This window comes from Furipterus horrens, unplaced genomic scaffold (genome assembly GCF_987537825.1).
Source record: "Furipterus horrens unplaced genomic scaffold, mFurHor1.1.pri manual_scaffold_10, whole genome shotgun sequence".
NCBI classification, from domain to species: domain Eukaryota; kingdom Metazoa; phylum Chordata; class Mammalia; order Chiroptera; family Furipteridae; genus Furipterus; species Furipterus horrens.
Window position 1 is genome coordinate 102,615,648 of NW_028327180.1, and position 27,163 is coordinate 102,642,810.

The 27,163-nt window shown below is 59.6% G+C and overlaps 1 protein-coding gene across 1 annotated transcript; it reads right to left on the bottom strand.

Moving 5' to 3' along the window:
- Positions 1–1,727: 1,727 nt before the first annotated feature.
- Positions 1,728–26,054, bottom strand: DNAAF5 (dynein axonemal assembly factor 5). The gene is made up of 13 exons (XM_090288714.1): positions 25,428–26,054; positions 23,537–23,721; positions 21,783–21,907; positions 21,390–21,508; positions 15,845–16,077; positions 15,299–15,511; positions 13,952–14,095; positions 12,722–12,890; positions 8,466–8,613; positions 5,907–6,057; positions 5,018–5,174; positions 3,472–3,663; positions 1,728–2,737 (listed from the first exon to the last, which is right to left on the bottom strand). Exons 1-13 carry the CDS (start codon positions 26,032–26,034, stop codon positions 2,601–2,603), a joined length of 2,580 nt encoding a protein of 859 aa, XP_090144840.1. The 5' UTR covers positions 26,035–26,054; the 3' UTR covers positions 1,728–2,600.
- Positions 26,055–27,163: the final 1,109 nt, after the last annotated feature.

The following is a 27,163-nucleotide window of genomic DNA, read 5'->3' on the forward strand; positions in this document are numbered from 1 at the left end:
GTGCCCACGCGCCACAGCGGCGGGTTCGATTCCTGGTCGGGGCGCGTGCAGGTCTCACCAGTGATGCGTCAATAACTGCAACAACAAAACTGTTCTCGCTCTAAAAAGTCAGTAATAAAAAAAGCAGAGGGGAAAGACCTGCTCCCTGAAAACTAAGGCATAGAAGGAAGAAACTGAAAAAGATGCAAATAAATGGGAAGTATACCTTTTTCTTAGATTGGAACGATTAATATTGTTAAAATGTCCTACTACCTAAAACAATAGATTCAATGTCATCCCTATCAAAATACCAATGGCATTCTTCTCAGCATTAGGACTAATCCTAAAACTTACATGAAACCACAAAAGACCCCAAATAGCCGAAGAAACATTGACAAAGAACAAAGTTGAAGATACTCCACTTCCTCATATCAAACTATACTACAAAAGTACAATAATAAAACATGGTACCGGCGTAAAAACATGTAGATCAATGGGATAGAATAGAGTGCCATAAATAAACCCTCGCTTATGTGATCACTTGATCCTCAACAAAGTAGGCAAAACAAATGGAATGGGATCACTTCCTTACACCATATACAAGAACAAACTCAAAATGGATTAGAGTTCAAAAGTTAGACTTAAAAACATAAAACTCCTAGAAGAAAACAGGCAGTAAACTCTTGACATCGCTTTTAGCAACATCTCTTTGGATACATCTCTTCAGGCAAGGGCAGCAAAAGAAAATACAGACATGGAACTAAAATCTCATTGCACAGCAAGGGAGACCATCAACAAATGGCGTTGAGGACTTCGGTGTGTTGTCCTCTCAGCCAAGCTCACTGCCATTTATTTCTGGTTCCTCTGACACCTAATGGCTGACCAGAGATAGAAGGTGGGGCCTCTGGCCGGATGTGAAAATGCATGGTGCTCAGGGCAGGGGTCCCACACTTTGGGGGCATCAGAGTCCCCTGGAGGACTGGCCACTGGGCCCCACCCTGTCTGATTCGGGTCTGGGCTGAGGCCTCGTAATCAGCATTTATTTATTTATCTTCACTGAGGACAGCTTTTTCTTTGCCTTTAGAGAGGAAGGAGAGAGAGAAACATTGACTGGTCCAGGTATGTGCCCCAATGGGAACTGAACCCACAACCTTTTGGTTTATGGGATGATGCTCCAACCAACTGAGCCATCTGGCCAGGGCATAACTGGCATTTGTAACAGGTTTCCAGGTGATGCTGAGGAGGGACTAGGTAGAGGACACAGAAGGCAAAGGGCAATTTGGGAACTAATACCTGAGCAAGACCATACCTGACGGCTTCCTAAATCCCCGTAGCCACCAATCAGAGAAACTGGGCTCAGAGGGGACACAGCAGGGTGATGTCAATGCAGCTGGGGACACATCCCATGGGGCCTGCGCCGTGGTGACCCAAGTCTGTGGTGCAGACTCAGACCTCACCCCTTCTCCAGACAGACGGCTGTCTCCCCATCCCAGCACCCTGGCCTCCCCCACAGTGAGCCCAGGGCAGCCTTGCTGCCACCCTTGCGAGCTTCAGACATGGAGCTGCTGCCACCTGGTGTCCAGAGAGCGCAGGACAATGAGCTTGGCCACCTGCTCAGACCACAGGCCCAGGATTCCCAAGGCTGGCTTCCCAGTGAGGTTACATCTAAGGAAAAAACAAGCTATTTCTAAAAGAAAAAAAAGCCTGTTAATTACCGGAACCCATAAAGACAGGCATACAAAATAATGACAATAAATATTTTTAATTAAGTTTCAAACACTGAAGCATAAGTGTTAATATTTGATTGTTGGAAAATACAGCATTTCCCCCATGTTAACATATGTATTTGGCTTCCAGAAACATAATAACCACTTAAAATGAAATCTTTCAGGCACTTGGGTGTAGAAAGTGCTAAAGAATAAATACGATTTTACTTTACTGCTATTTATAGGAGAACCATCAACATCTGGTTAAAGATTCTATTTTCAACACTGCCAGCGTTGCTAACCTAGAAAATGGTACTGGACTGGACAGATCCACAAAACACTTTCAGCTCCAATATATTTTAAGTGGGGAATTTTCACAGATAGTAAAGATTTCACATTCCTTTTAGTCTGTTCACTGAGATATTTAGTTTTAGTAGACAGAATCCAAAAACAGAATGAAATTTCTTTTTAATCCCTTTGGCTTTGTTTTTTAAGTGGTCAGAATGTCCTTGGTGGGCCTTTAAGCAAGACAGAGCCAGTAATCCCTGAGCCCAGCAGTGCGTGTAGCCTTAGAAAAAGAGAGTGAGACCTGATCTGGCTGCCAGTATGCATAGTTGACATTTAGTTTTAACTCCAGATTAGCTGTAGATTTTTGGCAGACCTCCAATGGACTGTATAAACAGGACATAAAAATAAAGAGCCACTCAGTGGATGTTATTTCAGAAACTGCTGAGTTTGGAAAGTCTTGGGCGTTTTTCTTCGGAAATATATTCTTCCTGCTGTCAAAGTCTTCTCGTTCGTGTCCCAGGCTGTGGTGAGGTGTCAAGGCCATGAAGCCAGCCCCGGTGGGGCCGAGGGCCTGGTGTTCCTGCCCACCTGCAGGGGTGGCACCACCAGCCTGACCCAGTGCGGCAGTCACTGGGCGGGCGGCCCAGCCTGCACGTGCCGCAGGAGCTGCTCACAGCGGGTAGGGGAGCGGTGCTTGTGGATCACAGCCTCCGTCTCTCTCACCAGGAGGTCAGGGAACAGGCCACTGCCTGCTTTGAGGACCTCTGTAAAACAGCAAACACCCTTGAGATGCCAGAGGTAAATATTAAGCCCATACAAGGCCGCAGAAATCACAACAGCTTGGTACTGGCATAAAAACAGACACACAGATCAATGGAACAGAGGAGAGAGCCCAGGAGTAAACCCATGCCTGTGAGGTCAATTAATTTATGGCAAAGGAGGCAAGAGCATACAATGGGATAAAGACAATCTACCAGGAAACTACAGATACGTGTAAAAACATGACACTAGACCACCCTCTTATGCCATGTATGAGAACAAACTCAAAATGGATTAAAGCTCGAATGCAAGACCTGAAACCATGAGACTCCTAGACTGCGCTCTCAGCACTGTCTTTTTGGATGTGTCTCGTCTGGCAATGGCGACAAAAGGAAAACAAATGGGACTACGTCAAACTAAACATCTTGCACAGAAAAGGAAACGTAAAACCAACGACACCCTTCTTGCTCAGTATCTTGTTTTGGAAAATACGTCTTTCAAACACACGGTATTTGTGTTAGAGTGCCATGTGTAATTCGAAGTTTGAACCAACATGAGAAAAAGTTATATCAATATATAACCTGAGGTACAAAAAAAGAAAACAAAACATAAAATATGAATTATTCCATTGTTATTTACATTATAGCCATTGAAAAAAGAGTCACTGGGAGCGATGCTGGCACTCAAAGGGTTAATGTGGAGTGGGCTTCCCGTTAGTGCAGGTCACCGGAACACTCACCCAAGACCGCGTCCTGGACGGTGCTCTCGGGGTCATCCAGGTACACGAGGAGCTCCCTGTACAGGTAATGAACATGACTCTGGTAGGAAGACTTCCCGTTGTCACTTCTGATGCACTGCAGCCAGGCGACCAAGGCGGAGGCTGCCGCCAGCCTCACTTCATTGGATGCGTCATCCAGGCGTTTGAGGAGTTCTGGAGGGAGGACAGAGCAGCGTGTGGGCTGAGGTGCCTGCACGGATGCTCACCGGGTCCTGGGGAAACGGGTTCTGCACCCAGCACGCACACACCAGCCAGCTCAGGGGCAGGGCAGGGCTGAGCCGACCCCACGCCTGTCTCATGGGCCAGGTGGCCCAGGCCCACGACGCTCAGAACCAGAGCCTGTCACCCACAGGCATCATGCTTGGGGCCCCGCACCCCAACCAGCAGGTAGCACAGTAGGGGCGTCTGCTGACCCTGCCCTCGTGGCTCTGGGGACAGAGCTGAGAGCCTCGTGACATGACAGCCACCAACTGTGTCAGTTTTGTTTCTGCCAAGCCTCGAGGACAGGATGGCTCTGCTGCTGGGGAAAGAGTCGCCCCCTCCCGCTGGGCAGGAACTTTCACCATGGACAGTCCGACTTCTGTCAAGTGTATGCCTTGCTCACATGACCTACGAGGAATCTTGGCCTCCGCGGCTGGGTGTTTGGAGACTCAGCAGAAGACCGGCCCATGGCACGAGGGCTGGGGGCAGCGGCAGCCACGTGCACCGGGCAGCCACCCTCTGGGACACCCAGGCCACTGCCTCCCCACCCACGCACTCTAGGTTAGCCAGGGTCAGGCCACTGTCTAGCCAGGGCACTGAGCTTGACATTTCAGTCCCCGCTTTTCATTTCCAGGAACTACTAAAACCATCTTTTAAAAGTTACTGAGTATTTGTGGCAAACAACAAGCCCAGGTCATGAGGGAAACTGGTTTAGGAAACACAACATCAGACACTGGGCACGCCACCCCCAGGAACCATCCGGACCGTGCGCCTCTGTCCCACGGGTCCCTGCAGCTTGTCATGGGCTCTGTCTGCAGCTGCTCTTCATTCCCGTGTATCATTTTGATTCTCAACTTGCTTTCAGGGTCCTGAACATGCCCAGCAAGACCACTCTGAGGCGGTGGGTAACCCATGGCTCACTCTGGGGGGACCCCGGCCCCTCGCTCGCAGTAGCCCTCTTGCTCCTCCACACCTGTGTTGTGGGCTGCCCATGCTCAGGATTGCACCTGGCGGGCAGTGGTACACGCCTTGCCCAGGCCTGTGCTCACACCAAGGCCCTCTTCCACACAGGGGCTGCACCCTGGCTGCTGTGGGGACCTGAGCTCCCACCCTGGGTCCCCGCCCCCAGTCCCGGTCCCTCCATCCTGTTCCCATGCTAGCATTTCAGTGCTGCCTGACATCACTGCCATTCGCACTCTGAGCACCAGCTTGACCAGAAGTCAAAATAGCACTTCCCCATTTTCCTATAAAAGAAACTGTGGCTAACAAACGTGCACATATGCTTCAGAGAAGAACAATGTCCTACCGGGGTAAATCTTGATGAATTTATCTGCATCGATCACACCGCCAGAGGCTTTTAAAAATGTGCTGATGATCTGGCACGAAGTCAGCCGAGCAATCTGAGAGTCTTCCTCTAGGGTGGCGAGGACCTGGGGCATCAGCATCTCCTGCACGTCCTGTATCTGCGGTCAGCGCAAACGCGAATGTGAGGTACGCACTGGGTGTGCGGCTGGCTGCTGACGGCAGACTGCGTCTCCGCACAAACAGTATGCAGTCTGGGACGCTACTTGAAATTTCTATATAAACAGACCTGGACCTGGATTTTAAAATCTAGATAATTTGAACAATTTTTGTTTAACTTAGTCAGTTGATTTTTTAGAAACCTGTTATTCACAAAGTCTTAATAAGACACAAATCCCACATAGTCTGCTACTTGTTAGTGTGGCTGCACCATGTCCAAGGTAGTCTGGGGACAAGGCAGGCGGTCACAGCTGGTCATGCACCGGGTGGATGCCCACACGAGGTGGGCACCTAGAGAGTTTTCACCAGAACAGCAAAGCATACCACCCTTGTACCCTTTCTGCTGCTTCCTTCACCCCCTGTTCACAGCGCGGAGGGTAAACGTAGTGCAGGAAGCCCTAGGCCGCGCCGGCCCAGTTAGGCTCCTGCGACGAAAGTCTGTCTTCTGAAGAGGTACCTTCAGAGTCAACCTAAGAAACCCCCAGGGTGACCGAAGGAAACGAAATGCTTGCCCCGAACTCTGTGTCCCCCTGACTTGTCCCCCCAGGATCGCTCCTCCTTCCTGGAGGGGACACTCGGCACTGGGGTGGGTGCCTTCACACTGTGGCCAAGGAGACCCTGGGAGCCCGGGGTGAGCCCCCCACCCCCACGGGCCCAGGACGCCCAAGCCCGACCTGTGTGGCCGACAGCACCTCGCTGCTGAGGAGTGTGCGGAGGCAGGACACGGCGGCCGTGCGGATGGCCGCGGCCGTCCTCCCCGCACGCCACTGCAGGCTGGGGACCAAGATGTCCTTTATCACGGTGTCAAGGTAGCTGTGAAACTGCCTGGAGAGGAAGCACAGAACACAGGTGAGGAGAGCAGAGAGCTGCTCCCCGGGCTGAGGGGAAGGCCAGACAGGCGGCGGAAGTGAAGCCGAGCGTGGACACCTGAGCAAGGGAGCCCTCTGCTGGCTGCAGTCCCCAGGGCGCCTGCTGGCTCCTCCTGAGAACCCCGGGGCCCAGGGACCCACTTTGCTGCGGGGTCTATGCCCACCACTCCCCCAGCTCTGAGGAGGAGGATGAGCTGCATTTGAGACACGTCACCAGGAGCAGCACAGTCACTCCCACGGGGGACGATCCTGCAGAGAGGCCACTGGTCCCGACCATGCCCCCCCCACCTCAGCGAGGACCCCAAGTGCAGGGACACAGGGAGATGTGGATGTCCTTCCGACTCAGCAGGGGGTTTCATCTCCACGGTGAGCAGCCAGTGACGTGCCATCAGGACAGAAGCAAAGCAGGACCCCAGCCTGTCGCCTGGTGGCTCAGTACTGCAGGGCCCCAGACCCTCTCAACACCACCCAGAGACAAGCCGCCCCCCATGTCTCTGCTCACAGATCAAACATATTTTGTTGAACAAGTAACTCATTGACTTATTTGCCAGCACTCCCACAAATGCAGCTGAAAGGTGGCTCGGCTGGGACGCAGCCGCTGACACCCGGCGGAGCCGACAGCAGGTGCGGGGCCGCGGCGCCCAGCAGGGGGCGCTGCAGAGCCGGCGACCGCGGCAGGCGGCGACCCCGGCGAGTGCTGTGCGCGGCAGGGTCTCCCCCGGCGCGGATGGCGACGCAGGGAGCTGCTGTGTCCTGCGTCCTGTCTCCAGGGTGGCCCCCTAACGCGGCCAGAAGACCTGAGGGGCAAGTACTGGCCTTGAGGAGACCACCCTCCGAGGTATGAAGATGTTGGGGAGTAAAAGCACCTGACTTTCAAAAACAGTTCAGTTGTGCACAGAGGATGCACAGCCGTGTGCAGGTCAGGTCCCCGAGCCGAGGAGGCAGGTGGGAGACCGCCTACCGGGCCCGTCAGAACACATGCCCCGGGGCCGAGGGCCGGACAGGCAACCACGGAGACCCGGGGACAGCAGGACCGGGACCGAGGGCACCTGCTTGGGGCCCGGTTCTGAGCGAATGCTCTGCTGAAAGAGCGCCTCACGCACCAAGGGCGGAAATGGCATCCTCACCCCGAGACCCCAGTGTCCTCGCTGCTTCCTCGGAGCCTCTGTCGATTTGTGAGCACGGGTGGAAACGCCCAATGAGTCCACCTCCCCACTCAGGGCAGAGCCCACAGGGCCGGCCCAAAGGACAGGCACTGAGAGACGCACGTCAGCTGCGGGTTCCCTTTCAACGGTTTCCATTCCAGTGAGTCAGTGGCATGTTTTATAGTCACGGTTTTATAACCCTGAAGATCAAGACCAGGCGGGTGCTATTTCTCCAGCTTCCCTGCCTGTAAAGAGTAGCTGATACTCCCACCTAAATAACTAATTGAACAACTTTCTCCCCGCAGTGCTGATTGCTTTCAGCATGAAGCTCCGAGCAGCTTCTTCCGGGAACTTCCTCCAGACTCGGCAGCCGCGCTGCAGGCTAACTGTCCTCGGGGACGCGGCTGAGAGCCGGCTCCGAGGAGATGAGAGGCTGCACTCAGCACGCTTTTACAGCCCCTGCTAAGCCCGAGTCTCTGCAGACGAGCAGGAAGCCAGAGGACCTGCAGCAAGACGTCTGGCTTGAGGCCCAGCAGCGGAGAGCTCAGTACAACATCCAGAGAAGAAAAGTCTGGATGACCCTCGTGCCACTGACCTCTGCAGGAAGGAAGTGTCACCCACCACAACAAAGCTGGACTCTGCTCTGCACTGACCTGTTCCTCTGGGGGATGGGTCCCCAAACAGCACCTACCTGAGCCAGACACAGGCCTGCAGGCCCGCCTCAGCCCAGTTCTGCTGATTTAACAAAGGGGGCAGGTGGGCCTTGGAGGGGTCCCTGCCCCGCAGCCCCCACCCATGCCTTCACTCCTGGCTGCTCGCTCCTTTCCCTTCACTTCAAAGCCAGAAAGTAGGCAGCCGCTCACTGCGATGCTGCCTAAAAGCTCCTCCAAAGGTTCCAACCATCAACGGCAATGCAATCAGTTTTCTGTCCGGTTTGAAAGGTACCGAAAGGCTTTTAAGACCGAGAACAGCTAATATCTAAACCATGAATCATTAATGTTCCCTAAAACTTTTTCACTCAGTGGAATTTTAATGACCGCACTAAAGCGACTTCGATTTAGCATCTTGCTATGCGGTACACTCCTGGCCTGACCTCCCCGTGTACCTGGGGACACGAGCGGCAGGTAGCAGGAGCTACCACAGCTCCTGCCTGAGAGTCCCACCCCCACAGAACGGTGTGGGGGCAGCACGGGGCAGCCGTGGAGGTGGAGCCACGTACCCTTGGGAGTCCACAGTCTCCTTTGCTCTCAGCAGCACCCGGGACAGAATGGAGAAGAGCTTCAGGCGCATCCGGGGGTCTCTGTCCAGCTGGAGGCAGCTTTGGAGGATGGGGAACAGATGGGGAAGCACTTCTCCGAGGGCAGGGCCTGAAACAGAGCGCCTGTGTCTGCCCCTGTGAGAGGCAGGGCTGGCACCTCACAGCCCAGCACTCCCAGCGGCAGGAGGGAGGGTCCCTTCTGGACCGTGGGTGTGGACATCAGAGAGAAGTAACTGAGAACCCTGAATCCGCCGATGATGCTAATCGTTCAATTTGTAAACTATTTTCTTATATTTTTCCAAATTCTTAAAAAATTAGTCAAGCAAGGTTTTAAATATCACAAAAATCAAGCACGTGAGTTGCTTAATATTTGCCCCTGAACTTGACAGCTACCTCCCTTTCACACTTGTTGTCCAATGAGAAACGCCGCGGTTCTCCCAGCGCCACGAGAGGTTTCAAGCACAGGCGACTGTGCTTGGTGCCTGGAGACTCACGGAGTCCTGACTGGGCACAGACAAGAGCTCTGAGTCACAGGACCCCACCCTGCCATGAGCCAGGCCCTGTGCCAACTGCTGACTCCCGGTCCCTCTGAAGCCCCAGCTCCTAGCACTTGGTGACGCGGACCTGACTGTGGGGACAACGGCAGAGCGACTGAGACCTACGCGACGGGGCAGCGGCCAGAGCGGGTCAGCTCCTCCGCCGGGAGCTGCGCAAACCAGACGCCGTCCGGTCTTCGTTCCCTCAGCCGTCTGAGCTTCTTTCCTTTCAGGTTTGCGCAGAGACAAGAGGGGGCAGCTCCCCCATCAGAGGGGAAATACCGCCCGCCCACCTGCAAGGGCGGCCAGCACCCTCCATGAAGGCTGCCGGGGCTCCCGCGTGAGCCAGCTCCTCTACAAACGGGACACGCACCCTTCCCAAGACTTGGTGCCTGTATCAAACCAGGGCTCTGCTCAAGTGAGGAGGGAGCCACGGCAGTGCCGCTGCTCCTGGTGTGGAGAGGCCACCCAGGGGCCCCCGAGTGTGCACAGCACCCGGCACGCAGTGGGCACCACAGGCCCCGGGGACAGCACATCCCCAGCACGTGGATGGGCCCCTGGGGGTCTCACTGGAAAAGCCTGCTGGAGAAGGCAGGTGGCAGCGCGAGGCCCGGACGCGTCGTGAAAGGCGTCGGTGCTCAGTGTCACCGAGCACAAAGTCACGGGGAGCGTGGGTTTGCGCTGAGCTGCCCGCCCTGCGCCTGGCCCTCCCCTCAGCCAGCGCCCCCTGCAGCCCACTGTTCCTTCTCCAGCTCTTCTCGTCTGAAAATCAGCTTTGCTTTGTTTTTAAAGAATTATCTTTTATAGAAAAACAATAAAAATAAAATTTAAGGAAAAAAAAAAGAATTATCTTTTAGAATGAAGTGTGTCCAGTGAAGTCACTTCACAGAGGGGGTGGGCGGACGTCCCAAGGGCAGAGCCAGGGTGGGGCTGAGTCTGGAGGAGAGAACTAACTGTGGGGGCTGGGGCGCAGGTGGGCTGTCCCGTGTCCCCCCGCAGATCTCATGGGGCCGCAGGCAGACCAGAGTGCTGTCCGCCAGTGCCGCCCCCTACGTCCCCCTTCCAGGCCCAGTGGCCTAAAGGACCGTGTCCGGGGACGGCAGGTCTCCACCCTCTGGGGTTCAGGGCCCCCCAGCTGTGGGGCTGCGCTCTCCTGCAGCCATTTCTGCCTTGTTCACCTCTACATTTTAACAAACTGGAAACAAGGCCTTTTCTGGCTGAGACAGGATGGAACGTAACCCCTACAGCGAAGGTCACTGCTGGAGAGGAGGGGATGTGCCCCGTGCCGCCTGCCCACACACAGCGGGAGGCACCGGCTGGCGTGTCTGAGGTGGGACGTTTGCTGCTATGCAGAGTGCTCAACAAACAAACCCCCCAAACTGGACCTTGCTCCTCGGACACTTCTGGATGCCTTCCCTGCACCATCCCGCACCGAGGAGACGCAGACGGCCGCCTGCAGCCTGATCCTGCTGCACGTCGCAACACGCGTGTTTCCCCATGTGGCTCTGAAGGTTTCAGTGGCTGTCATCACGCCAGTAACTTCCTGTAAGGTATTTGGGCCACTTCCAATTTCTGCTACTAAATATGTCCCACTAGATATTTCTGGCACCTGGCTTTCTCCATCATTAGCATTATTTCCTCAGGATAGATTCTCATAAGTGTGATTGCCAGATAACAGGGTCGGAGCACACAGATAATTCTAGAAGCATAAACTCTGGCTCCTCAAGTTGCCGCTGGCCACGCCCACCACGCTTCCACTCACCACCGCCACGGATGCAGCATTCGTGCGGGCCAAGGGCGGCAGATGGGAAACGGCTCCCCGCTTCAGGCCCACGCTCTTCATTACGAGCAGGCTGTGCTCCCCACCCGCACCCCAGGCAGGGCGCCCCACCAGTCGTGAGGCTCGTCTGGAAGCACAGGCCTCGCACTGGGGGTGTGCTGGGACCTCCCTGCCTCCCTCCTTCACAGCCCCCCATCTCTACGAAGTTTAGACAATTATGTCTCTCCACATTTAAATGTTTCACAATCAAATTGAAAAGATAGTCTTACAGAACTCTCATAAATAAGAAATTGAAGGAATTTGCCTGGTAAAAAAATATTTAAATACTTCTGTTTTCTGGTCATCACAGTAGTACATGCTCCACATAGAAAACTTAGAAAACACGGGAAAATAAAAAATAAAGAGGAAGGTAGGCACCATCCACACTCCCAAAGTGTGGCGGAAAATACTCAGACTTCCTTTCAGATTTTACATGCACACGCATGCATGCTAACACACACCCTGCAGGCATGCAAACACCTGTTCGCGCGCACATGCATACATCCCACATGCACGGGCACCCCGCATGCACACACATGCAGAAGGGGTTACTAAACTGTGGTTTTAAAACCAGCCCTTGTCACTTAACGCTACACTGCCAACGGTTTCCTGGCTAAGATGTGAGATGTGGGCCCAAGGTCCCAGTTATGCTCCCACCATAAGAAATACTTTTCAAAATTGCAAATAGGTGCCGTGGAGCCCAGGGGACCACTGCAGGCGCAGCCCACACAAACCCCGGCTTTCCCGCCGAGAACCCAATCCTGGCTCCCAGGCGCGCTCGCCCTGCATCGCCCCCGTGCCGTGAACGCTGGAGCAATCTGACTTGTGCAATTGTTCGGGAAACAGGAAACCCTCACAGCTGACTATGCTGGGCCCAGCGAGAGGCCTGGCGGGTCGGGGAGGGCTCTGGCGTGGCCTCTGCACGGAGCCGCTCCGGGGAGACGAGGGTGAGGCTGTGACGAAGAAAATCAGCGTCTGCCACAAGGGCTGGTGCTCGGCCATCAGATTTGGGAATGTGGTTTTGCACACAGCTGACCAGGAACGATTCTGGTTTCTTCCAGGCCTCACAGCATCGGGGTCCTGAGAGGAACCACTCTTAGGCTGTGGGCACTGCCCAGGGACAATGATGGATCACCAGGACGCCCAGCCATAGTGACAGCAGGGACCCTCCTGATCTGGAGCTGCTACAACACCCGCTACGCGCAGAGGTGAGGGAGGGGATGGGGAATGGGGGGAAGCCTGTGGCTCATGGGAACTAGAATTGCTGTCAAATTTACGCAGAGACAAAACTGACTATTCTACAGGTTTCCACCCGCCTGGAACAGTACAGGACCTGCAGGGTGGGAGAAAGTAGGTTTCCAGTTGCTCACACAGAAAATACGGTCATTAATAAATAACACGGGAGTAAACTGTTCCGCGTCCTCCCCGCTGTAAGCCTGCCTCGCCCACCCTGTATGTGGTAAATCACTACAACGTCTCTACTGAAAGCCTCACTGAATTTGGAGGCGTGCACACCACCCTGCGCCTGAGAAGCAGAGTGCGGTACCGCTCGCTCCCAGGAGAGGCCTTGCTGGTGGAGGACCCGCAGTGGAGGCGGGGCCCGGGGCTCCTGCAGCCATGCACCCACCGACCGCTGCTGCCGAGCGCTGCACAACCCCGAGCCGTGCCTGAGGATCCCAGGCGACGGAGGCCATGAAGACGGTGCCGGCCCACTTAGAGAAGTACATCCCCGCTCCAGCGGGGCCTCCTCGGCCTTCCCAACGCTCGTCCCACATGGGTGGCCAGGACTGCAAGTCGCTTTTAAACAGTGACCTCAATTCCCCACAGCTTGTCGGGGACACTCCGGTTCACGGGGGGCTCACCTGCATGGGCAACCAGCACGCTGAACTGCAGGAGCTCTGGGGAGTGCACAGTCCAGTCCTGCTGGGACCTGCACAGCCACTCCAGGAGGGGGCCCACGTGCTCGCGGAGCAGGTCCTGGCTGTCAGCGGTGCTCTCCGCCATGGCCAGCGCGTCCATGGTCTCCTGAACCTGCAAAGTGCGAGTCACAGGCTGGGACAATCCCCCTTCATGGCCCAGAGCCCCAACTCAAGCCATGGCCCGCCGGGGTGACCAGGGTCACTGTGGCCCTGTCCCTGGAAGCATGACCTAGAACACAGACACCGGCTGTCAGTACTGGCCGCACCGAAGTCACAAAACAGGCCGGTGAGCAGTCACTGAGCACCCAGACCCATGGGGGCAGCTGCATGCCCCCCAAGGGTCCCCAGATCGTCCTCACGCCCCTGCAGAGCAGAGCCGGGGTGTGACCAGGGGCCTTTAGGACACTGAACAGACTTAAAGTATGTTCACAAAGACCCCGGGTGTCCCCCCCGCTCGGCCCTCGCTGACACACCCCTGGGTGACAGTCGCTGACTCCTGTCCTGGACAGAGGGTGAGGGCAGCCTGAGGCCACCACTCAGACCCAGCCAGCTCCTCCTCTGGGTGGAAGCATCAGGATGGGCCTGGGAGTCGCTGCGCTGCCCGGCCGGGTCTGTCTGCAGACGCTGTCACTAGTAGTCATGGCCCTGCAGTGACAAGCTGCCTGCTGAAACTCGGTTCTCCGAAAGGTGTTTCACAGAGAGAAAGAAGACGAAGTTTAAAGATGCCCCGAGGAGGGAAAGAGAGGGAGGGAGGCACACCACAGCCTCGTCTGCAGGGCAGCACCTCTTCCCTCACCTGGGCCCGCGGTGAGTGAATGTCAGTTTTAAGCCTAAACGCAGAGCCGGCAGGGATGGCGCAGCCGGCCTGCGGTTCAGCAGGAAAGCTGCGCGCTGCCTCGTCTCCAGACCTTGAGTTGCACATGGGGGCTCAGCCACGTTCAGATGCAGGTCTGGGCGGGCACACGTCCCTCCCCATGCCTCTCGGTAGCAGGGGCCACAGAGACACAGAACTGCACTGGCGGCTGGAGGGGGGCTGAGAGCCTGTGTCCCCCCAAGGACACCTGCGGGGGATTCATTGCCTGTCTCTGTGAGATTTACAGACATGGTTCCATTCTGTTCAGAGGTGGTGCCGGCACCGCCGTGGCAGAGCCGGGGCGTCCCCAGCAGGCTCACCTTGTCGCCGAGGCTCGGGGCGCCAGGAAGCGCCATCACGGTCAGCAGCACTTGCATGAGCGGCAGGCCGCAGCCCCGGCAGTCCTCACGGCCCACAGCCACCACGGCCCGCACACACAGCAGCAGGTTCTCTCCGTAGCGGAGCTGCGGACAGAGTGGGGCACCGTCAGCCTCGGCCCTGGGCGCTGCCCGCCCCGCGCCCACGCCTCGGCCCACACAGGCCACGGCTGCCGCAGGCCATAGACGATGCCGCGGCGCCTACCTCGGAGTCCAGCGCATTAACCCTAAGGGCCGTTTTTAGACAGCAGGCAGCTGAACACAGACCAGGAATTAACGAATCCACGTTGCTTTTGTTAACTGCTTACTGGTCTTTCACTTAGGATTTGATAAGTGCTCATGTTACTGACACTACCTGGTAACGGAGAGTTGGCCAGTGACGTGACTGGCTGTGGGTTTGTTTCAGAACAAACCCCCCCACCCCCCGCCCGGCCGAGAAAAGGGGGCAGACGGCAGGCGAGGCGAGAAGGCGAGAGGCAGCGACTGTGGACGCGGGGGTCGGGTGCCTGGGGGTCACTCGTGGACTCCCGGCACTTTCAGTGTTTCTGTGATACCGCACGTAAACAAGAGTAAACGCGCGTCTGTGGTACAGAACTGCCCCCGGGGGACGCGGTGACGGCTGGTCCCACCTGTGCCTGCAGGACCCCGTCGCCCCGACTCCCGTGAGAAGCCCCAGGTTGGCGTTTACATTCCAGTCCTGACTCGTCGCAGCCCAAACTCTTTCAGGCTCGATCAGCTCGGTTTTTGAGGACAATGTTGTCTTGTTTCTAAAATGACCCCGGCTAAATGTAAAAAGTGGATTCCTTGTCAACAACGTGTGCACAGCTGTGAGCACAGTGTGGCCGGGGAGCGGCATTTCTAGTTTAATTATAATTAACGGCCACCGTGCAGCACAGAGCAGAACGAGACAGGAGGCACGCAGGCCCCACTCAGGACGGGAGCAGGGCGGCCCCCACTGTCGGCTGACGCACCAGTCATCAGTAGTCACGTGACATGGTGATTTTCAACCCGTGCGCCCCGATTATTTTTAAAACATGCGACACCCAAACTATTTAGCCAGAGGCACTGACCTCTTTTCTCTCAGATTGTCAAATACAAAAATCACAGCAACCAAGACAATAGCTGTCCGGTGTGAATGAATCGAAATTATACCTATATTTTTTGTCAAACTGGCCAAAAATGCATGTTCTGGTGGCCGCAGTTTTAGTAACAAGTGCATGTGTGTGCTATGAACGAAAAGGGCTGAAAATCGCCGGTAACGTGATGCTCCCTCTGCCCGTCCCCACTTACGTTCTCGGACCCTTGACGGATGTGCGACCCAGCCAGCTTCTTGGCAATGGCCTTCAGGTGCGGCTGGAGGGCTTCCCGTGGGCAGCCCCGGAGGATCGCGGCGAGGACCAAGAGGCCGGAGGCAGAGGGCATCTTCTTCAGCATCGGCCAGATCAACTTCAAAAACACTTCCGGGCTGACGAATGTGCCGATCAGCTCGGCGGACCTCATGCACTGCGGAGAAAACGGGGGGCTGGGGCACCGCCTGGTGCAGCTCGCTCCCACCACCGGGAACAGGAGGGCTTTGTCCCACAGGCTCCCTGATGTGGGCTGAAGGTGCACTGGCCCTAGGCCGTGGAGCACGCGGCTCTGAGGACAGACCGCTGGGGCGTCATGATGCGGGAAGGCCAAATCCCAGGATGGAGAGCAGGCGGGCCGCCTGGGGGACCGGTGTGCCGTTTCTCAGCCAGGGCCCTGGGGCTGGGGCTGCAGAGGCTCCGCCTGGAGCACAGACCTGCCACCGACAAAACTGGAGCTCACTACGCGTGACTGCAAGAGGCCACTCACGCTGCGGACCACGGCCGGCTCCTCGTCCGCGCAGGCCAGCAGCAGGGTCCGGAGCAGGACCTCCAGGTGCTGAGTGGTGTGGTCCTCTGCGTGCAGCAGCAGCACCGCCAGCAGCTGTGCAGACTTCACCCGCGTGCCCACCACCCAGTCCGTGACGTCGTGACAGATGGCAGGTAGGATCTTCGAGAGGTTTCTGAAGACGAGCTCCCGACAGCCCAACCCCGGGCGATGCTCTAGGGGAAAAAGACAAAAAATAAACTGTAAAATTTCCAGCATCTCAGTGGTGAGCAAGGACAGAAGCGCACTGTACTCACGACACGCCTACAGGCTTTATCCTGAGGTCTTAAAAAATTCAGACCCACTCACAAGAGCAGTGAAGACAGAAAGTCGTGATTTGCTTCAGGACTTTCACAGCGACGTGGACGGAGGTGTGGGGACACGGGTGGGCTGCCCAGCAGACAGGGTCTGACACCTGGACGCACCTGTGACCCGTCACTGCACCCAGCCCACAGACACGTCCATCAGCCGAGCCTCCTGTGCCCGTCCTGCCCCACGCTCCCGCCCTCACCCCGGGCAGCCTCCTGGCACCAGACAGCTCACTCCAGAACATTCTACAGGTGAGCTGCACAGTATATACTGTCACCCGGCTTCTTTCACTCCCCAGTCATCTGAGACCCTCCAGGGCTGAGCAGCCCAGGGCACAGGGGGAGCAGGTGTCGGGCACCCCAGCCATTGGCAGGGCTGTAGTGGCGAGAACTATCAGGACGGGTCTGTGGACGCTGAGCTCCTGCGTCAGGGTGGGCACCCGGCAGGGCAGGGCCAGGCACACTTAAGAGCTTAAGAAACTGCCAGTTTTCCCAAGTGGCTGCACCCTCTCATCCCACCAGTTTAAGTTCCGGCTCCTCCAAGTCTGCCCCGGCGCGGTCCGGTCGGTCTGGCGTGGACGCTGCCCACAGGCACCGGCGGACCTCCCGCTCTCCCCGACGACTGACGACGGAGCCTCCCCCATCTGCTTACCTTCCCGCCGTGTCTCTTCTGCAGCAAAGTGTCCTCCAATCCTTTCGCCCACTAAGAATTGGGTTTTCTTTCCAACCCTCACCTGAGGATTTTTCATGGCTTTGCACGAGAGGAAGGGAAACAACGCGTGGGAGAAGCCTCCCTCAGCTGCCTCGCCACGGGCCTGGGCTGGGACCCAACCTGCAGCCTTTCGGTCATGGGCTGGATTGTCTTTTCTGACCATTGAGTTTCAAGCATTCTATTCTGGATAGAGTCCCTATCTGCATAATTTGCAAGTATTTTCTCAGTCTGTGGCTTCTTTCATTCTCTGAACAAAACCTTCCACAGAGCAGAAGTTCTCATTTTGATGGAGTCAGACCTGCCAAGCCATTTCCCCACTGAGGGAGCGTATTTGAGGACGTACCTGAGAAAGCCCTCCTAACGCAGGGCCACCAAGGTGTCCTCCTTGAAGGGCTCCAGCTTTAAGTGTCACCTCAGGTCTGCAGTGCATCCTGGGTTCCATGTTTGCGCAAGATGGGGAGCGGGTCCCGTCCCGGCAGCCCTGCTGTCCCTGCCCGGGGACCTGCTCCGGACCTCCCCCCAAGTGGCCGGCCCTGTGCGCGCCCACGTGGGACCCTCTCCCTTCCCATCATCTGCCTGTGTTTGTGCTGCAACCACGTGGACTGGGCGGATCCCGGCCTCCGCCCCGACACGGGGGTGCCGTCCCCGTCCCCGCACAGCACACTATAGCAGCGACTCCTCCTCCGCTGGAATCTCTGGCCCAAGGGCATATGCATTTTTTCTTCATTTACATGTAGCGTGTTTGTCATGATTCGCCCAAGTGCAAGGCCGAGCTTGGAAGCAGAAAAGGTATCATCACAGCAGCTGAACTCAACCACTCCATGCGTGAAGTGTGCTCGAACACCTGGCACTGAAAGTCCCGAAGTCACAATCTCCTAAACGACCAGCTTGGCAGAATTAAGCCTTCTTTCTCCCTCTGAGTGTGGGGCCCAGGTGGTTCCCATGTGCTCAACAAACAGTAAACAGAACTGGAGGCACAAACAAATGGGATCTTACCGCTGCGAACCAAATGGGTCCTGGAAAAGCCTGCTGACCACGTACAAGCACGCGTGCTGTGGCCACGGACATTCACGCAGGGACAGCCTGGCTGGCAGCAGTGACAAGGGCGGCCTCCCAGGAGCCCCTCGCCCCTCAGGAAGCCCCTCCTTTCTGGGGTAAGCTCCGCTTTCACAGGCCCTGCTCATGGCACCCGTGGGTGCTGTCGGAGCTGATTTCTGCTTCTCACCATGTTTCCTGGTGTGGGGGCTTGAGGGTCCCGCTAAGTATTGCCAGGCACACGGCCCACCTGTATTTTCTTGCCTCATTTTCCTGACGCCAAACAAGCTCTTCTAACCCTGAAGTTGCGTTCTGGCCGGCTGGCTTGCGGCTTCACTGCAGATTGAGGTGGGCACCCAGGGGTTGGCCCCAAGCCCCCACGTGCCTCGCACTGTCCCTGCTGCAGTTGGGAGCGCAGGACGCCTGTGCCCGGCCTTCGGGACAGCTCGGGAGCCTCGGGAGGACAGGGCCCTGTCCCTCCCACTCTGCTGTTCACATTCGACTCCCCTGCCTCTCAGGTTGGGGAAGGGTCAGCACAAACCCAGCCACACGGAGCATTAGCTCGGTTTGCAGGCTGTGTAGCGAGATCACGCGCAACTTCACCGCAAGCAGGAAAACAGACCGTCGGCTTCTTAATGTGTTTACCCAAGTCTGGCGGCGGGTCGTCTGGACGGGGCTCCCAGGCCCGCACCACAGGCGGGGTGGCCGGTGCACATCAGCAGGATCCCAGGGACGTGCCCAGCGGCCCACCTGCCCTCTGCATAGGGGCCTCGGGGGCCAGCCGGGAAGGGGGTTAAGGAGACGACGGGAGCTGCCCCTGCTGAGCCTGAGACCCGGCCCCATCAGGCGGGGGCCCTGAACTGCCCCAGTGGACAAGCCCCTACCCCGCCGCCCCCTAGGCCTTGGCGGCTCCTGTCGTGGACAGGGCACAGGGCCTGGGAGCGGGAGCCATGTGCGGCCGTGGCTGCTGGGTGGCAGAGCCCGTGCCCCGGCCCCCGCCACAGGCAGTTTCCCGTCATCCTTCCACTGGGAGCTCGGACCCGGCCTCTCCGGCCACCTCGCCTCGGCCACCCGTTTTCTGTGCACAACGTAACATTTCTGAAAACCCCTGTTCAGGCCTCTTTCCTGATCCTTCCCAAACACCTGGATGAGAACAAGCCAGGTGGAGCCGGCCTGAGCCCTGGGGGAGCACAAGAGCACTCTGGCCGCTCGCGGGGAGCCCTCCACCAGACAACCTATTGATTCAACGGGACGCCGCTGGTTCTTAAGGTGGGTTACGAAAGCCAATGCTATTCTCTCACGTGAAAAGGTCTGGCAAGCCATTCACCCTCACGGAGAGAGGCTTCCTTTCCACTCTAGCATTATCAAGGAAAAGAGTTTCAACACAAGAATGATTTCAAAGCAGAAGGGCCCCCGAAGGCAGTCACCCCTTCATCGGGGGCGGGCACGGTCGCAGACACCTGTCCAGCCCGCCCCGGGGAGCTCCCCGTCAGGTGAGTGCCTGGCCACCTTCCCAGCACGTGGCTTTGTGTTAAAGGTGGGGACTTATTTCCGTGTCCTAACAGGAAACTGACACCTTATTTCCTCAGGAAAGGGGAGATTGGCTCTAATTAGACCTGAATCTGGGTGCCCAGCGTGACAGCTCAGTGCTGGGGCACAGCTCCCACCAGCAGGGAACTGTCACCTTGTCAGAGCTGCCTGGTCACCCGCTCAAATCTGCGCTTCAGACACAATCAGACCATCCGCCGCCCAGGTAAGAGGGGACACACCACCCCCTCCTCCCATAGCTGCTGAGCTGACGCCGCACCTGGCACACCTGTCCCAGGTGCTGCGGTGCAGGCACAGACAAGTCTGCCCTCTCAGAGCCAGACAACAGAGTCGAAGCTTTGGCTGAGAAGCAGCACGTCAGTGGGGGGAGAGTCGGGGGGGGGGCACAGTGCCCGCCGGGGCCGCCAGGTGGGACGCGTGGGGGACTAGGAGAGAAGAGCCGCAGCGCGAGCCTGACGAGGGCCGTGTGCCGTATGCGCAGAGAAGCCTCGAAGATCCTGAACAGGAGAGCAGACAGCCCGACTCCAAACAGGGGCAGAGAGCTGAGCAGGTGCTAACCCAACGGTGTGAGCACACAAGGCGAGCCCCTGAGGACGCGCAACGTCCTGTGTGGCTGGGGAATCCCACGTCACCCCCATACGCGGTCCTGCCACTCACCAGCCCTCACCATGCCGCAGGCCACGGGGAGCCGCAGTGCTGGGGACAGTCCACGGGCCCCCGGGGCCACGCACGCGCCTCAGCCCCTGGCACCGCCCCGCTGCTCAGCGTCGGCCCCAGAGAAGAACACAGTCCCACGACACCTGTGGCAGGTGCTGACGTCAGTCACACGTGAGCTCACCAGACAAGTGGCAACTGACACACAGACGCAGGGTGTCCACGGATGGAATGAGACCCAGAGGTCGCCTTGACAGGGCGACAGCCAGAGAAGACGGGTGTCCTGGAAGACGCAGACCCGCCGGGAGCAAGTGCAGCGGCTGTGGGGCCGGGCAGACCACCGCGGGGGCGCCCTGTGGAACTGCGCCCTGCACCGAGCAGCCTTCACGCCCAACGTCCACGTTTTCCAAACCAGGAATGTCCTGCTAGCAGCTAATTTTTGTCACTTCTCCAAAATACGTGTCACGGCCTCTCCCACCAACGGCACTGTGGGTGCCGGAGCTGCAGGAGCAGAGGCGTCCGTGGACCTCAGGTCTGAGGGAGGCGCCGGGCTGGCCCCACACTGAGCACCATGCGGCGCGCACGGCGTGGCTGGGGCAGTGCTGGTCCCTCACGCACGGCTGCTCTGCTGGTTGGTCAGGGTTGGGTGCGCCTGCCTACCTCCTGTCCTCGCCAGGGGCCCCTCGCCGTGACGCGCCGCATGCAGGCTGCGGGGTGAAGGCGCCCAGCTCCCCCACAGCGGGAAGACCCGGGAGCCGCGGTTTCCAGAAGAGAAGCAGGGCAGCGGGCCAAGGCCCAGACCGACCCCGGCGCTGCGGCGGGGCAGCGCGTGGGAGCAGGTGCGCCGGCGCCATGGGGCACGTCACGGGGCGCGTCACAGCGGCCTCCGCTCCGCGTGCGGAAACTCCGCCAACCTGAGGCTCGCACCCTGCCTACGGCCTGCGTTTGCTTCTCCACGTGAAGCTCCCGGAGCAGCTCTCTGGGTCACCGATGAAGTGCCTCCTGCTCCCAAAGCTCCTCCACCAGCAGCAGCGGCCACTGCTGCCCACCTGCGGCGGGGGCCGCCCGGAACCCCTTCCCAACAGAGCTGGCCCCGGGGCCGGTGGGGACGAGAACGCGCAGCACCTCCCGGGTCCCAGCGGCCACAGCCTGAGCCCTCCCCCGGGGACAGACCCTCGCAGGCTGCGTGTGTGTGTCGCGCCACCACTGCCCTGGGGAAGGCCGCGCGCACCTGGTGAGGGGTGATGGGCGGGAGGGGGAGAGGCGAAGTCCAGCTTGTCCTTGAGCTCCTCCTCGTTCTCCTTCTCCCACTGCAGGCCGACCTTCACCCAGAGGCTGGCGGCCTCGTGCCTGCAGGACAGACAGGACAGAGGCGCCGTCAGGGGGGCCCGCGGGCCGGCTGCCGAGTCTCGGAGAGCCGGCCAGGGGCCTGCCGGGCGTCGGATCGCTGTGCGCCAGGGCCTGGACTGTGAAAGCGGCAAAACTACATTTTAAAGGCCCCAGAGCCCCCTTGGCGCGCGCGGGTGGTCTCAGCACGCAGACGAAGGGCACCGGTGGACTCCGTGAGGCACCCTGAAGCAAAGGACAGGGCTGCTGAGGTCAGGGGCGGGCCCAGGCCACTCACGCGATGTGCGGCATCTCGTCGTCCAGGCTGCTGAGCAGCAGCGGGATGAGCTTGTGGAAGAAGGAGTAGCGGTCCCGCAGGTCCAGCAGCCAGGCCCCCACCGTGCGGGTCACCGCCTGTCGGACCTGCGCGGGAGTGAGCCAAGGTTCAGCCCGGCCGGGACAGCGCCGCGGGCGGGGTGGGCACCGCCGTGGAGGACGGCTCTGGGCCGGGGTCAGCCGCCAAGTGCCAGGCCCAGAGCCGTTCTAGGCACTCGCCCGGCTCACTGGCGCACCTCAGGTCCGGAGAGAAAATGCTGGGGCCGCGGTCAACGCCCCGGCCCAAGAACTCTGGCCTGACCTTCTGCCCGTGAGACCAGAACCTGCACAGCAGAGAGGTGTCTGCAGCCTCCGGTGTGGTAGCCGACCCGCCGGCCTCCTGCGGGGCAGCCCTGCCACGTCCTCAGACGTGTCCTGGAGACCGAGGGACCCAGCTCCAGGAGAGGACGCCAGTAGGCGGGCGGCCCACACTCTGAGCGTGCTGCCTGTCTGTAAGGGGGGTGCGTCGCGTCCCCTGTCCAGAGCAGCAAGAACATGCAGAGCAGCTATCTCTAGGCCGGCCCCGCGGTGCAGGTCCATGAGCTGGAATGCAGCCGGGAGGCTGAGTCTGGGAGTCACACCTCAGCGAGGATGTGGCCCCTACAGAGCACACCGGCCCCAGCACAGCCTGGGCTGCCCAGGGGGTGGAGGGGGTGCGGGTCTGCCACGTCCCTCGGGCAGCCGGATGGCTTCACCTTCAACTCACTATAAGGGGCTTTGTGGGCATCCCGCTCGTTCACAAGACCCCAGCTCAGCATGAAAGTTGGGGGGCGGTGGAAGAGCTAAATTTGAACCCACACCTCAGTCAGCCCTGGAACTTATATGGAACCAATCAACCCTGCTGGGCAGAAGTAAAAACAAAAAGTTTCAACAATGAGAGCACTTGTTCCATAATATCAAAGAGCGAGAGTCATGGACTGGAGTTCTGGAAGTCTGTCACCAAGGAGAACAGAACCATGACCTTGAAGGTCATCTGACTGCGCCCGCGCCCCGCTGCCTGACACAAGCCTGGGGTGCTGCAGTGGGGCCAACACCCGCCTTGAGCTTCGCACAGCTGGCTGTCAGCAGGCACAGGTGCCCTGTCCAGAGAGCGTGGGCAGGTGCACGTTTATACTAACCCTGACCCTGACCCTACCCCTAACGCCTCACGATCGACACGTGTCCCTGTCAAGGTGGAGGGGAGGACTCTAGCCTGCAAGCAGGCTGCTCCCTCCCCACGCATCCCCTCCTGTCCCCTCCTCGGTTACAGCCTGCCTGCCGCTGCTGTCCCTCTGTGACACTTAGAAGCCAACACGCCCTCCGAAGTGGCTTTTGCCAACAAAAGTCAGTATTCTGAAATCCGTCCATCTGTCTGTCTGTCACTCAACAAGACCTAAAGCCAACGGAGTGAGTGACGCTCCACCCCCCGCCCCACGCCTGCTTTGCCAACCACTGCGGCCTTCTCACATCAAAGGCGCTTCTGTGAGCTGCACGCGCACACAGCCGAGACGCCCCTCCTGGGAGAGAACGGTCTCCTCTGTGCTCCGGGATGCAGGGCAGCACGTGGGTCATGACCACTCAGCTCCCCAGGTTCCCAGAGGAGTGAACTGAGAGCCCCTGGGGCTGGGGTGAGGATGCTACAGCTCCCCACCCCTGCAGACTGGCCCGCTTCTCGTGGAAGCAAGGCACCTCCGGTACCTGGGGGACGTCATCGAAGAGCCGCTGAGCAAAGTGAGGAAGCACATCGTCCACTGACTTCCCGTTGCCGAACTGCAGGACGGTGCCCGTGGCCTCGATGACGGCCACCCGCACCTTCCAGTGCTGGTGGGAGACGCTCTGCATCAGGGGACCGACGAGGGACTCGGACTGCATGTGGAAGTGTGCTGTGGGGGGGGGGGGACACCCATCAGCGGCACTGCTCCCCGCCCCGGGCCGGGCCTGCCTCCCTCCCCACCCAGGCCCTTGCTGCAGGCACGTGACCAAAACAGCATCTCTTACTCAGGCTTGGGGGGACTGAAGAGAAAAGGCTGGGGGCTTGAGCCCACCTCAGCTGCAAACGGGGGCCGTGGGTGGGGGGTGAAGCTGCCCACAGCTACAACAAGGGCCTGAGGGGGATGCCGACCGAAAGAAAGACACTGAGCCAGGACACTGCGATGCCCCCACCTCCGGCACCCAGCACCACAGAGGAAAGCTGGGCCATTGCACTTCCTGCTTGCGAGACCCTCACAGGAAGGCAGAACCGGAAGGGTCTGCAGGACAGCTAGGCTGATCCTCTGCGTGGGGCGCGGGCTCAGCCTCCTGCAGCCCCGTGTGATGGGGGTCTGGAGAAGGGCCCTCGCCCAGGGATGGTGCTTCAAGCGGAAGTAACAGCCTTTCCCTCAGCAATCAGGGAGCACCTCCACCGGGCAGGCACCGCGCCACGTGCTGGGGGCAGAGCAAGGCACAGGCCCGCCCTTCCGGAACTACAATCTACCGGGGGAGCAAACGCACAGTGAGCGGCTGGAAAGCAGGGGAAGCAGGAGGCAGTCCGTCTGCTGGGGCAGGGGTGGCTGGGGGGTGCATGAGGAATGCCTGCGCGGCTGCAATGCCCAGAGGCCTCTCCAGCCCCCCTGCAATGGGCTCTGTTCGAACCCACGCTGGACAAGACGTTACCCTAAGCCCTGTTCCTCCGTCTCCCTCAACCCCCACCGGTTCATCGGGACGTCCTACCACCTCTGCCCGGGAAAGGTCCGGTCCCTTTCCCTCGTCTGTTAGCAGACTGCCCTGCCTAAGTCCACGCCAGCCTCATGTGAACACGGATGAGTTACGGCCCCCACTGGCTTCGCTTCCTCTCCTGCCATCCATGTAACACATGCTCCCAGCACCTGAGCCCGCAGGCCCTTCTCCGCAGCCGGAAACAGGCTCCCCGCCCCCCCACCCCGCACTGAACACCAAGTTCAACCCCCCACCTGCCCCCTTCCTCGCCCTCTTTCCCTTCAGTCACCTTGGCCTCCTCTTTGCTCCCCTCTGCCAGCTCATTCCTCAAGGCTGGGTCCCTCCTGACCATCCCCTTCCTCTGCGTGCTCCCACCTCCAGGAACCTTTCCCAACAGGACTCATAGGTGCCTCCCCCACCTTTTCATACACCGACCGGAACCGCAAGGAGCGCTAACTGGGGCGATGTGCTGGGGACACGGCTGCTTAGGAAAAGGGAATGTGGGGATCAGAGCATTGTTTCTAAAGTAACCGAGAAGGAATGGACGGACAGGAGGGAAGCTGCCGCTCTCCATTTGGGAGGAGAGGGCCCAAGCCAGAGAGAAGGCAGGGGGGCTCCGGACAGGGCTGGGGAGGAAAGCGAAAGGCTGAAGCAGTCCTTCTCAGAGCCTGTTCCCTTCACCACCTGCGCTGGCCGCCCTGCCAGAGGCAGGCTCACCCCAGGCCCACTCGAACTCAGCGGTGGGCTCTATATTTTGAGAACCGCGGACGGGAAAGCGTCCAGGAGGAACGAAAGGGCCCCGGAGGGGCCCGCGGCTGAGGACAGCTCTGGAGGGGGCGGCGGGCAGGTGCGGAGTGTGGGGGCGCGTCCCGCCCTCCCCGCGCGGGGCAGGCACCTGGCGTGGCGCGCGCCAGCTCGGCGGCGCACTCGCAGCTCTCGCGGCGCACGGCAGCGAAGGGGTCGAGCAGCGTGCAGCGCAGCGCGCGCACGGCGTCGTCCAGGTGGGGCGCGAGCGCGGCGCCGCCCAGGCCCACGGCCAGCCGCAGCAGCTGCACGAGCGCCAGGCGCAGCTCCTCGCAGGTCTCGGGCGGCGCGCGGCGCGCGGGCTCGGGGCCGGCCAGGCGCGCGGCGAGCGCGGGCAGCAGGCGCGGCAGAGCGTCGCGGGGCCGCGCGGCGCGCCGCAGACCCAGGTCCAGCAGGTGCGCGGCCAGCGCGCGGCAGCCCTCGGCCGGGTCGGCCAGGCAGCGCAGCAGGCGAGGCAGCAGCAAGCGCGCCCAGGGGCCCTGGAAGGCGTCGGGGTCGGCGTCGGGCGCGTCGGGCCGCGCCTCCTCCAGGGCGCGCTGTAGCGCCTCGAGCGCGCGCCGCCGGCCCAGCTTGTTGTCGGTCTCCAGCCCGGGCAGCAGGCGGCTCAGGGCGCGGCTCAGCTCCGCCGCTTCGACCGGCTCGGCCGCCTCGGCCGGGCCCGGGATCGCCGCGGCCTCCGCCGCTGCCAGCGCCGCCATCTTCTCCGCGTTACCCGTCGCCTGGGGAGACCGGCGCTTTTACGACGTCGCGCCGCGGATGACGGCCCGTCTTCCGGTTGGCTCGGGGCGCAACTTTATTGGCCGCTCGGGGCGCGTACAGGGCACGTGGCTCCCCGGCGCCGACGCGGCTCCGCAGCCGGGGGCGGTGGCCTGGCGCGCGGAGAGCTCGTCGCCGCTCCGTGCGGCTGCGCGTTATCGAGCCCCAGGGCGCCCGCCAAGCAGAGGCGTCGCTGTGGGGTCCCAGCCTGAAACACGTCGCCGTCCAGTTGGTGGGGGGCGGGAGGGTCCCCGGGGGTCCCCCGGCCCGCCTCGCTGCAGCTCCCGCACGACACTGCGCATGACGAGTTTTCAAAAAGCAAAGCGCCCTGCACGTGCAGGACCAAGCTGCGTTTTGAACGTGGCCCCTCTTGTTGGCCGACATTTGTTCGGTGAAGCGGCGGTGCTGATCGACGGCCCTCGTGTTCTGTGACTGCCTTGAGGTCGCGCTTAGTGAGCGTCATCCACGCTTTGGTCCCGCGGACGTGGGGGGCCTCCTTCTGCCAGTGATGGGCCGGAAACGGCTCTGCTTGCAGGGTTACCCTGGTGAGGGGGTGGTGGAGAGCCCTCTGCGGTGCGGGTGTCAGGGCGGAATTGTGTTTTCCCAGAGCTCACGTGTCTCTCGGAGGAGCCCCTGGTTAGTGGTAATCAAGTTCAAACCAGGTCGTTCGCAGGGACCCTGAAGCAGCAGCGCTAGTGCGCTTACACAGGGGACACGGGGATGGACACACACACGGGGACAAACACCCCAGCCCCTGGACATGAGGACACCACGGACCAACCAAGGACAGAGGCCTGCAACAGACTCCCTGACCCCCTCAGGGGGGCCGACCCAGCCGACACCTTCATCGCCGGCTTCAGGCTTCCTGGATTTCGCAACTTCTAGTTGCCAGAGCTGTTCTGAAGTCGGGGAGTCAGGTCCTGGGGAGCAGGTTTGGGGACAGCAGGTGGAGAGCACACCGGCCTCGCTCCACCCCAGGCTGCTCCCAGGCCTCCTGCCTGTGTCTGGCGCAGCCATTCCGTCGTCCACAGGCCTGGACACCCACAGTGACTGGGAGACACTGGGCTGGCA